Source organism: Oncorhynchus keta, chromosome 22 (assembly GCF_023373465.1).
Source record: "Oncorhynchus keta strain PuntledgeMale-10-30-2019 chromosome 22, Oket_V2, whole genome shotgun sequence".
NCBI lineage: Eukaryota > Metazoa > Chordata > Actinopteri > Salmoniformes > Salmonidae > Oncorhynchus > Oncorhynchus keta.
In genome coordinates, this window is record NC_068442.1 from 28,132,086 (window position 1) to 28,145,425 (window position 13,340).

The 13,340-nt window shown below is 40.3% G+C and overlaps 1 protein-coding gene across 2 annotated transcripts in view; it reads left to right on the forward strand.

The window, feature by feature from the left end:
- The first annotated feature begins 1,397 nt into the window (after window positions 1–1,397).
- Window positions 1,398–13,340, forward strand: part of LOC118401275 (guanine nucleotide-binding protein G(o) subunit alpha-like) — a 176,013-nt gene continuing 164,070 nt past the window's right edge. The window contains exons 1-2 of one of the 2 annotated variants that reach the window (XM_052474985.1): window positions 1,398–1,868; window positions 2,049–2,091. In XM_052474985.1, the coding sequence (XP_052330945.1) occupies window positions 1,751–1,868; window positions 2,049–2,091 (161 nt within the window). In that variant the 5' untranslated portion in view covers window positions 1,398–1,750. The remainder of the gene's footprint in view (window positions 1,869–2,048; window positions 2,092–13,340) is intronic. The other variant, XM_052474984.1, reaches the window with a different exon arrangement.

The following is a 13,340-nucleotide window of genomic DNA, read 5'->3' on the forward strand; positions in this document are numbered from 1 at the left end:
TAGGACTATAAGAAAGACAGTCTGTAGAAATGTGTTTTAAGGCCATTTTAAATGTTTCCCGGTTGATGCAGCAGCTCTCAGATGGTCAGGGAGAACATTCCATAGGCGAGGGGCAATGGAGCAGAATGATATGAGGTCGCTGACTCAATCCATTCAAAGCTTTAATTACTAGGAGGAGAGTTCAGCAAGGATGGGGAGATGTGGGCTGACTTATTGGTCCTGGTCAGGACTCTGGCAGCACTATTCTGGAGAAGTTGTAGCCTCTGAAGTGACTTGGCTGGAAGGCCCCGAACAGAGTGTTACCATAATTGATCCGGGAGAAGATGAAGCCGTGGACGATTTTCTCTGCATCTAACTGGAAGAGTGGTGGTTTGAGCCGGGCGAATTGTGTGGGCGTAAAATATTAATGCGAGTAGACCGCTCATTAGACAGCTCATCATCCACAGGAGGATGACATCATCCTCTATGAGGAAATAGCAAGCATTTTTTAAGGTTATTTTTTCTCCACTTCATGCTTTGGTCACAAATACAAGTATATATTATTTTCCTTTATTTAACTAGGCAAGTCAGTTTAGAACAAAATAACAAATTATTATTTACAATGACTGCCTCCCCCGGCCAACGCTGAGCCAATTGTGCGCCGCCCTATGGGACTCCCAATCAGCCTGGATTTAAACCAGGGACTGTAGTGACACCTCTTGCACTGAGATGCAATGCCTCGGGAGTATAGGATGAGTCAACAACATTATTTGTTTATGAGTTAACAGAACAAGCACTTTTAAAAGTGAGATTTAAAACTGGAACATTTTCTCTCAGCCTCAAAGCAAAATGTGTTGAGTAGCATGAAATCAGCATTAAAACAGCAAACCATTCTCTCATCCAGATGGCAAAATGTGTAGAATTGCAGCAAATTAGTTTTAAAATGGCAAAATATTCTCTCAGACTCATGACAAAATGTGTAAAATAGCATTATAAAACAGCACATTTCGCTACGTGCCCAATCACAACATGTGTTGAAATGCAGGAAGTTAGCTATTTTTCCTGAAAAGAATCAGTTAAAAAATGTATATCAAATAGGATAGGCCTAATGATGTTTTTATGATGGTGATGATGGACTTATGATGGTGATTGACCAATAATTAGATAAACTGTGTGCTATTTGCATAATAAGTGAATTGCAAGCCAGTTATGATTTAATAAGATCACATCTAGCCCAACGTCTAACAGACAACCTGGCTTGCGGCCCATCCGAAAACGAAACCCCTGTAGAATAAATACAATTATTTTGACTTGAGACTGCCAAACAGGTATAACGGTACTCTGCCACCAGGATGGTTGCTCGAGCATGCTCGCTTTGGTCCTGACGTCAGCAAGTGTAGTGCGGATCTAAACGCACTCTCCTTCCTCCGTTCATTGTGAGTGGCAAGCTGAACGATGCGAGCGCTCGTAGCTGTTGCCGCCGCCCAGTAGAGTTTCCCCGCCCGAGGACCAAGCACAACGACACTGACAACGAGAGCGTGAGCGCAAGATACGAAGACAAGTCCTTTTTTCAAACAAGTGTCAAACGTTGTCGTGGCGAATTTATTCATGCTTTAACCAGTCATCGGCAGAGCGCGAGCGAGAGGGGAGAACGAGAGCGAGTCAGCCTAGAGACGGATAAGGAAGGAATAGGGGGGAAATAATTGCTCGTATATTTCGGTCCTCGCCAACCGTTACTTTGGATATCAAGAAGATCAGAGGTTGTGTAGCCATGGGATGTACACTGAGCGCCGAGGAGAGAGCGGCTTTGGACAGGAGCAAGGCTATCGAGAAAAACCTCAAAGAAGATGGAGTCACAGCCGCGAAAGACGTAAAACTACTCCTGCTCGGTAAGATTCTTCGGAAGGAGGGGTGGCCGGACCCTGTCGATCGGCTTCCTGGTTGCTTGTCCATAGTCTGAAGTGTCCAAATCACACACCTGCTTTCTGGTTAGACTATGAATATAAATGAAAACCACAGCATTGATGTAACGTTACTTAATACACCCTTGTCTCTTTTCATCCCTTCAGGGGCTGGGGAGTCAGGGAAAAGTACCATCGTGAAACAGATGAAGTAAGTGCCACGGTCTAATAATTGTTTGCATTGAATGTGTGTGATGTATACTCATGAAAGGCTTAACACACACACACACACACACACACACACACACACACACACACACACACACACACACACACACACACACACACACACACACACACACACACACACACACACACACACACACACACAGTAGTAGCGTGAGAAAGGTTTATTTGGTCCTCGACATTTCCAAATATGTTTGATCTTTTCTGGTGAGAAGAGCTTAAACCGACAGCGTTGCGGGTTAAGGGAAATATCGATGAAATCGGAAGCTGTTTTGCCTATACAGCTAATGCACGTTAGCTTTCACTGACAGCTTGTGTCAGTCTGTATTATTAAATTAATAAACCGTGCAATGACCAGTTCCCGAGAATACACCTCTCTCAATTCGGCATGTTGTATCTCCCAGATATGTCTCCTGCCCCTTCAATGTTTGATCAGGCAAGCAAACTGCTTCATAATTGAGAGAAATATGAATGTTATAAGCTATACATGTAACTGGTGTATATTGAGACTGGAGAGCTTTTGTGGGAGATATCTGCTGGTTTTAACGTTTGACTGCTGTCAATGGAAAATGAGTTGATTTCGTGAAGTCAACCCAAGTGGTACAGGCTACAGGGAGCAGGCTACAGGGAGCAGGCTACAGGGAGCAGGCTACAGGGAGCAGGCTACAGGGAGCAGGCTCCAGGGAGCAGGCTACAGGGAGCAGACTACAGGGAGCAGGCTACAGGGAGCAGGCTACAGGGAGCTACACACACACACACACACACACACACACACACACACACACACACACACACACACACACACACACACACACACACACACACACACACACACACACACACACACACACACACACACACACAGTAGTAGCGTGAGAAAGGTTTATTTGGTCCTCGACATTTCCTCATAATTGAGAGAAATATGAATGTTATAAGCTATACATGTAACTGGTGTATATTGAGACTGGAGAGCTTTTGTGGGAGATATCTGCTGGTTTTAACGTTTGACTGCTGTCAATGGAAAATGAGTTGATTTTGTGAAGTCAACCCAAGTGGTACAGGCTACAGGAGCAGGCTACAGGGAGCAGGCTACAGGGAGCAGGCTACAGGGAGCAGGCTACAGGGAGCAGGCTACAGGGAGCAGACTACAGGGAGCAGGCTACAGGGAGCAGACTACAGGGAGCAGGCTACAGGAGCAGGCTACAGGGAGCAGACTACAGGGAGCTCCAAAGGTATCGGGACAGTGACACATTTGTTGTTGTTTTGACCCTGTACTCCAGCACTTTGGATTTGAAATGATACAATGCCTATGAGGTTTAAATGCAGACTGTTAGATTTCATTTGAGATTTTTGTTTACCATATCGTGAACCGTTTAGAAATGTCAGAACTTTTTGTACATAGTATTGGGTCAAATTCACTTATATGTATTAAACTATTCCTAGCAGGCAACGATAAACAGGCACTCAGGCTCGTTTCAGATTATTTTCTGTCCAATAAAAGTCAATAGTAAATAATGTATTGTGCAATTTTGGAGTCACTTTTATTGTAAATAAGAATATAATATGTTTCTAAACACCTCTACATTAATGTGGATGCTACCATGATTATGGATAATCCTGAATTAATTATGAATAATGATGAGTGAGAAAGTTACAGACGCTATATCATACCCCCCCAAAATAAAATGCAAACTTCGCCTGTTATTGTAATGGTGAGAGGTTAGCATGTCTTGAGAAACATATTCGATTCTTCTTTACAATAAAAGTGACTCCAAAATGACATTATTGACCATTAGTGCACAAAATAATCTGAAACACAACCAAAACAAACAGCAAACAGAGTCACACGCTTGATTTAACCATTGCTTGCTAGGAATATGGGACCAAATACTAAACTTTTGACTACTTTAATACACATGTAAGTACATTTGACCCAATACTTTTGGTCCACTAGTATGGGGGACTATGTACAAAAAGTGGTATAATTTCTAAACGGTTCACCTAATATGAATGACAATACCCCTCAAATTAAAGCCGACAGAGTGCAGGTTAACCCCATAGTCATTGTATCAATTCAAAGTGCTGGAATACACAGCCAAAACAACAAAACAGGTGTCACTGTCCCAATACTTTTGGAGCCTCTACTGTAATTGATGAATGTTAAAGATTAAATCATTTTTTTCTCAAACACATTTATGTAGGCTATCTGAGTGAATAATTGGGTGGGAACTTCACACTGCAATTTTTATTTGCCTGCCTTATAGCCAACATCCTTTCTTGCCTTTAATCAATCAATTAATCAATCAATCATGCCATTTCAGATATTCAACTAATTAAGAATTCAGATTAATGTTATGATGACTGTCATTTTAAGGGGTCCTCATTACATTGTTATAGTTACTTGTAATAACTCATAACTAGTGGTAATTGCAGTCTGTAATTCCATATTAAAATGCTTGTTAAAAATAGACAAGTTTCCACTACATTCACCATTTTAGTGTTTTGTTTCCTATCAGCAACATCCGATTCAGTAACAACTGTTGCAAGGTTGTAATCTCTTGTGGACAGATGCGCTGGCTGTCCAAGATTAGAAAGGTTGGATAGGCTCTAATTACCAACCCATGAATGCGCACTCTACAAAATCTCCCCTCAGTGTTGTTGCTAGCCGTTGCCCCCAAAAGTCTGCCATCTTGGTTAACTCGGTTGAGTTTGAAAAACAGATCAGATTTAGGTCTACCTCACTGACTGGGGTCTACCATACGGGTGTCATCCAAGATTATATATATAAAAAAATACTTATAAATAATGTGTATGTTGCCCATTATGACAACCTGAACCTCCTTGCCATTGAAGTGGGAGGATAAATCCACTAGTACACCACAGAGTACATGTACTATCTGCATAAGTAATTACTAGGTGATAGGGTTGCGCGGTATCCAGATTTTCATATCGTTATACCATCCTTCTCTAATCCCGAGATTTAAGGTATTACCGACTTGGTACACAAGGGGTTGCCAAAAGAACAGCAAAAAGCCCATTGGGCATCTATTATCAAAAATGCTAACAAAATTAGCACAAATAATAGCGAATTTCCATAGAGGCTGCTAGCTAAATATGCTAATGAGCACAAACGAAAAAATAAACAAATTGCAAAGACAGGCAATCCAGCTCATGAAGTTATACAAGTATAGATGGGTGATACCAAGTATAGGTAGGTGATACCAAATGTAATTTTTGGTGAGTTCAGACATTTACAAGCATATTTGAACGAGAGACATTGTGCAAATGAACAAAGTTTTGACGCATGCTTGTCTGAAGGAAGAACAGTACTGGCTCTCCAGCAGCATGTCTACAGATGTTTCTTTAGGGCAATGGGCCTGCCTGCTAAGCTCGGAGAAGAGGGGGAGGAGTAGATGGGCCGAGAATGGAGTAAAGAAAAACGCAAGGAAATCAAGATAGCACTTCTCAAACACAGCAGAAAGCTAACACAATATGATACCCCGTCACCTTATTAATTCAGCCACGTAAAAAAGATCAAATGCATAAGAAAATATCTTGCTGCATTTTGTAAACGTAGATCTAAAATGCTTATTGGAATTTCTGCTCAGCATCAGACTAATTTTGTGTTTCAGTTGCACTTTTAAATTCTAATGAGAATTCACAAACTGCATTCTCTCAGCAGACAGCGCTCTGACTGATAGTAGCTACTTTACTCTGGTACTTTTCTCGGTAGCCAGCCTATTTTTCTCCAGTAAAATGCTAGATTAACTTTAAGCTATACATTGGTAATTGTATATGGCTACATTCTTCATATGATAGGCCTAAACATTCGAAATATGATAGCCATGCATAAAAAAATACCTTACTTATGTGGCTGCCATCCAAATAGTCTTGCACGTCTGTTGTCATATGATGAAAAGGAAGCTGTTTTCTGCCTAAGGTGTTGCACTAATGTATATTATGTGAAGAAAAACTATAGCTGCATGTCCCTGATCACTCTATTCAACAACAAAAAACCCAACCCTGTCAATACACAACTGGACTCACCTGCTCCCGCTTTCTCCCACTGTGCCATTTACAAACAAACACGTGACTTGCTCAACTGTTCTGGGGAACTACTTCAGCTTCATAATGTAAAATGAAAAAACGTAATCTGCTTCATCTCCTAACCATTGCATATGCAGGTACAGCTAGTGCAGGTACAGTGCCTTCGGAAAGTATTCAGACCCCTTGAAAATGTCAACATTTTGTTATGTTACAGCCTTATTCTAAAATGTGTTAAATAAATAAAAATCCTCAGCAATCTACACACAATACCCCATAATGACAAAGCAAAAACAGGTTTTAGAATTGTTTTCAAATGTATAAAACAAAAAAACAGAAATACCTTATTTACATACACTACCATTCAAAGGTTTGGGGTCACTTAGAAATGTCCTTGTTTTTAAAATATATATATTTTTTGTCCATTAAAATAACATAACATTGATCAGAAATACAGTGTAGACATTGTTAATGTTGTAAATTACTATTGCAGCTGGAAACGGCAACAATTATCTACATAGGCGTACAGAGGCCCATTATCAACAACCATCACTCCTGTGTTCCAATGGCACGTTGTGTTAACTAATCCAAGTTTATCATTTTTAAAGGCTAATTGATCATTAGAAAACCCTTTTGCAATTATGTTAGCAGAGCTGAAACTGTTGTCCTGATTAAAGAAGCCATAAACTGGCCTTCTTTAGACTAGTTGAGTATCTGGAGCATCAGCATTTGTGAGTTCGATTACAGGCCCAAAATGGCCAGAAACAAATAACTTTCTTCTGAAACTCGTCAGTCTATTCTTGTTCTGAGAAATGAAGGCTATTCCTTGCGAGAAATTGCCAAGAAACTGGAGATCTGGTACAACGCTGTGTACTACTCCCTTCACAGAACAGCGCAAGCTGGCTCTAACCAGAATAGAAAGAGGAGTGTGAGGCCCCGGTGCACAACTAAGCAAGAGGACAAGTACATTAGAGTGTCTAGTTTGAGAAACAGACCTCTCACAAGTCCTCAACTGGCAGGTTCATTAAATAGTACCCGCAAAACACCAGTCTCAACGTCAACAGTGAAGAGGCAGAGTTATCTCAGACTGGCCAATATGTATAGTGCGTATGTTATTGTGTGTGTGTGTGTGTATTGTGTGTGTGTTTTATTGAAATTGCCATTGAAAAACTGGCTATTCTGGCAATTGTCATATCCAACTAAGGCATTGCATCTCAGTGCAAGAGGCGTCAGTCACTCTGGATAAGAGCGTCTGCTAAATGACTTAAATGTAAATGTAAATGTAAATGCGTCACTGTAGTCCCTGATTCGAGTTGGGAGTCCCATAGGGCGGTGCACAATTGACCCAGCGTCGTCCGGGTTTGGCTGGGGTAGGCCGTCATTGTAAATAAGAATTTGTTCTTAACTGACTTGCCTAGTTAAGTAAAGGTTAAAAAAAGAGCTCTACTTGCTGAGTCGGCCAGGGCAGATGTGACGTATATAAAGGTCATATGTTCATCAAAATAAAGACCCAGATATTTGTAATTGCTAGTGAACTCAATCATTTCTTCACCAAAACAAAACTGAAAAACACTTTTCTTAGTACCTGGTTTTCGAAAATGCATTGTCTGTTATTTTCTGATTGATCATGAGTCTCCATCTTTTGCACCAATAACATTTTCTTTCTTGTTTTACACCCGACGGTGTGGGAAACCAATCTGTACGAAATTCATTAACTCACACACAGGCAGTTGGTGCTTGGTAGAGGGACTGGATTGCGTGATAAAATGTCCAATCAACCCGTTTTTATCAAACTATAGGCTAAAAGATCCCTATTTATGAAATCAAAAGCTTTCTGGAAATCAATGAAACATGCAAAAGTAGGCTTATTTTCCTGTAGTCTATTTCTGACTATTGTGCAGACCGAGAAGATATGATCGATACATGTCCTGGATTTACAAAACACAATTTGTTCATCCACCAGAATGTTTTGATCCTCCAAAAAGGTAATTAATTTACTGTTGAGGATGGATGAATATACTGTAATTTATAGACTGTACTTACCATACTTCGTATGCCTCTATAATAAATGTTTTGAAGATTTGGGAATGGGATTCACTATAAACTTATACCAAGTGAATGGCATTATACTTTACTCAAAACAACTAGTAATTTATGTGTATCTATTATTGTTACCTATTAGTGGATTACCCACCCTGACAACCTGGACCTAATTTTGAGGCTTCTAGAAGCACCACACAAGTGAGAAAATAATACACTAGTACACCACAGAGTACATTTGATTTCTGCATAAGTACTATGTAATTACAATATGTTATACAGGATTTAGCTAGTTAAATTGAAGTGTATCTTGAGGAACACTTACTTGTAATTATTGTGTACCTACATAGTATGTTACCCATCCTGACAATCCAATCATCAGGTTCTGAAAGCGCCGCCCAAGTGGTAAGGTAAACACACTAATAGACCACAGACTACATATCTGCATAAGTACAATGCTATCGCTAGTTGTTACACAGGATTTAGCTATTTAAAGTAAGTTTATAGTTAGTTACCTTTATAATTACCATATAATTACTTACTACTCATTACCAAGTGAAAATACCTAATACCTAAAAAATATTAGGGCTGACCCCATTTAGTCGACTGGTCGATTGTTTGGTCAATAAGCTGTTAGTCGACCGAGATTGTTTTAGTCGAGCAGTGGCAAATATAGTTTTAGTCGAGCAGTGGCAAATATAGGCTACAGTGGGGAGAACAAGTATTTGATATACTGACGATTTTGCAGGTTTTCCTACTTACAAAGCATGTCTGTACTTTTTATCATAGGTACACTTCAACTGTGAGAGACAGAATCTAAAACAAAATCCAGAAAATCACATTGTATGATTTTTAAGAAATGAATTTGCATGTTATTGCATGACAAAAGTATTTGATACATCAGAAAAGCAGAACTTAATATTTGGTACAGAAGCCTTTGTTTGCAATTACAGAGATCATACGTTTCCTGTAGTTCTTGACCAGGTTTGCACACACTGCAGCAGGGATTTTGGCCCACTCCTCCATACAGACCTTCTCCAGATCCTTCAGGTTTCGGGGCTGTCGCTGGGCAATACAGACTTTCAGCTCCCTCCAAAGATTTTCTATTGGGTTCAGGTCTGGAGACTGGCTAGGCCACTCCAGGACCTTGAGATGCTTCTTACGGAGCCACTCCTTAGTTGCCCTGGCTGTGTGTTTCGGGTCGTTGTCATGCTGGAAGACCCAGCCACGACCCATCTTCAATGCTCTTATTGAGGGAAGGAGGTTGCCCCATCCATCCTCCCCTCAATACGGTGTAGTCGTCCTGTCCCCTTTGCAGAAAAGCATCCCCAAAGAATGATGTTTCCACCTCCATGCTTCACGGTTGGGATGGTATTCTTGGGTTTGTACTCATCATTCTTCTTCCTCCAAACACGGCGAGTGGAGTTTAGACCAAAAAGCTCTATTTTTGTCTCATCAGACCACATGACCTTCTCCCATTCCTTCTCTGGATCATCCAGATGGTCATTGGCAAACTTCAGACGGGCCTGGACATGCGCTGGCTTGAGCAGGGGGACCTTGTGTGCGCTGCAGTATTTGAATCCATGACCGCGTAGTGTGTTACTAATGGTTTTCTTTGAGACTGTGGTCCCAGCTCTCTTCAGGTCCTTGACCAGGTCCTGCCGTGTAGTTCTGGGCTGAATCCTCACCTTCCTCATGATCATTGATGCCCCACGAGGTGAGATCTTGCATGGAGCCCCAGACCGAGGTTGATTGACCGTCATCTTCTTCCATTTTCTAATAATTGCGCCAACAGTTGTTGCCTTCTCACCAAGCTTCTTGCCTATTGTCCTGTAGCCCATCCCAGCCTTGTGCAGGTCTACAATTTTATCCCTGATGTCCTTACACAGCTCTCTGGACATGGCCATTGTGGAGAGGTTGGAGTCTGTTTGATTGAGTGTGTGGACAGGTGTCTTTTATATAGGTAACAAGTTCAAACAGGTGCAGTTAATACAGGTAATGAGTGGAGAACAGGAGGGCTTCTTAAAGAAAAACGAATAGGTCTGTGAGAGCCGGAATTCTTACTGGTTGGTAGGTGATCAAATACTTATGTCATGCAATAAAATGCAAATTAATTACTTAAAAATCATACATAAAAAAAATTGTTTTAGATTCCGTCTCTCACAGTTGAAGTGTACCTTTGATAAAAAATTACAGACCTCTACATGCTTTGTAAGTAGGAAAACCTGCAAAATCGGCAGTGTATCAAATACTTGTTCTCCCCACTGTATATAAAGAAATGATGGCACATGAGAAATCTGTCTGATTCGCGCCTGTCTGAGTGGACTCATCCATTGCAGAGGCCGTGGAGAATTTTGGGGGGGTTTATTTAATTCCATTTACAAGTTGTCAATTTGGGCTTCTGTCAATCTTGAGTAAGGACACGCACTTGATTACACATAAAACTTGGCTTAGGCTTTTTTCTTCACCTCTAACTGTAAGTAAACAAAGTCTGCTTTTACATCCATTAAGAATGAAAATAGTTCCTCAAGTAGCCAATTTGAAAAATCTTTACAGCTCTCTCCCTTTCGATAACCACTCAGAATGAAAGGGGGACAAATGTTATACTCTGGTCGGGTGGAAACGTCATAAAATTGGCCTTCCTGATTACTTCTTATCCCTTGCGCAAATAGCCTACAGCTGTGTCTGCTTGTCTGGAGCTCACTGGGGCAGGAAACTCTGAAGGCCAAGAATATTTTATGCAATGTTGAAGGTTTGCTAGCATGAGCTTTGGGGCTGACGAAGTTAATAGTTGATACAATGTTTCAAGTTCCTTGCAGACAGGCCATGCGTAGCCAATGTGATTTGTAAGATATTTATTTTTATCAGGAAATTTGCAGGCTGCAATATTTTTATTTGTTTGCTTTATATAGGCTATTTTTACATACTGGCAATGGAAATAGAAGTTCGTTTTATATTTGTATCATTTTCATTTAGATAGAGTTTTGTTTAACCACATTACATTGATTTTGAGATATGAAGACCTTATTATAAATTAAATAAAACTGTTCCATAAAAATGTGAATATGTAAATCATAACTGGCACACAGATCAGTCGAAATGTTTAGATAACTGGGCATTCCAAATGGAAAAGGTTGCCGACCGCTGGTGTGGCCTATTACCGGCAACTTCAGGAGCTTAAAGGCAGAATCTGTGAAGGCCAGCAGCGGGCAGCAGGAGGAGGAGGGTGGGAACAGGTTTCTTTCTTCTGGTTTTTGATCTCTAGCTCCCTCTCTAGTAATTTGCGTGTCTTAAAGCATTTAACAAGCTCAGCAGTTGATTTTACTCAAACCTAGGGTGTGTCTATATATGGAAAAATACACATTTTAAAGTTTTGACCAATCGATTGGTCGAAAAAACAGACGACTCTCGGTCGACCAAGATTATTTTTAGTCGGGGACAGCCCTTCTTTTTATCTCCTTTTTAACATTACAAGTAACAATGGAAGTAACAAGTAACAATGGAAATCAACAACGTCTCTGTCTTCATCTGTTTCTTTTCTTCTAAGCATTTTCCCATTCTGCAGTCTGAGAACTTGAGCTCAGTGCAAGAGCCGTCACTACAGTCCCTGGTTCGAATCCAGGCTGAATCACATCCGGCCGTGATTGGGAGTCCCATAGGGCGGCGCATAATTGGCCCAGTGTCGTCTGGGGTAGGCCGTCATTGGAAATAAGAATTTGTTCTTAACTGACTTGCCAAGTTAAATAAAGGTTAAATAAAATGTTTACAAAAAAACCTTATGTGAATCTGCGGTAGAGAAGAAGAATGTATGACAATTTAGCATAGACACTCTACATTAACCTACTTATACTAGTTATCATTATAATGATTTCTATAGTTTAGGCCTATAGCTAGGCCTAGCTACCTAACTAGATGTTGCGTTATACAGCTAGCAATAATAGTACTTGCTAACATTAAGGTAGCGAGTGTTTATATTGGAAATGAACTAACCTTACTCATAGGTTTGTTGACAAAAGGTAGCTAGCTATCTAACCTTATAACAGTGGTTTCAACCGGTCAATTGCAATCGACTGGTTGATCTCCGAGACATTCGTAGTTGATCACCAAACGTTTCTATGCCAAACGTGCCCAGGGGCCCTGACCTCCAGGGGGCCCCATTAATCATTCTCACTATTAACTATTAACTATTAACATGGCATATGTCATTACAAAATGTGTAACATTTAAGGATATTTGCTTTAAAACTGCAAATTTCTCTCCACCCCATGGCAAAATGGGTAGAATGGTAGGAAATAAGCTGTAAAACTGTTTTTTTCCCTTCTCCCTGCCCCATGGCAAAATGAGTAGAATTGCATAAAAACTAAAATGTTTTTCTCCACCGTCAAGAGGGGGTCACTAAAATGGGGGGGGGGGCAACCAAATCTCTCTTAGGGCCCCCAAAGAGCTAGAAACGGCCCTGGTTAGAAAACTAGCTAGCGTGCTAGCTAATCACAAAAAACTCTACTAGTTGCATGGAAAGTCTAACACTAAGCGAGCTGGCAAACATTAGCTAGTTAACTACCTATGGGAAATCGTCCAGCATCATTTCTGTATCCAATGAAGCAAAATAAATTGCATGAAAAACATACCTTCTCTCTCCTGTGTTGGTGCTTTGTTTCTTTTGCTGACTGAATCTTTTGTCTGGATTTAGCATACTGATGTGTTAGGGGACAAAATTAAACTGGTGTTACAGAGAAGCTTCTCAGGAACATACCCTTTCAATTCATGAGGATAGGACTTACCATTGTTTCAATATCTAATTTGTAAGTGATCAGAAAACGTCAAAAAGGTCACGGACAGTTCAATGTTAAGCCCTAGTCAATAATGGCACCAAATGGCACCAAATCACCTGTCTGGATTCTTAAATTCAACACGTTTTGTCCAATATCTCAAGATAATGTGGTATTATTGTTATTATATTTTCAGGGCTGATGTCGAACACAGAGATGATTCAAATAAAAGTAAAGATTCTTAAATGAAAATGCTATTTTATGCAAATTGTGCACTTAATATGCAATTTAGGAGGTACGGGGATACATAATTACAATAATTTAAACCCAATAATTTAAGATATGGTCGTCATATTATTAA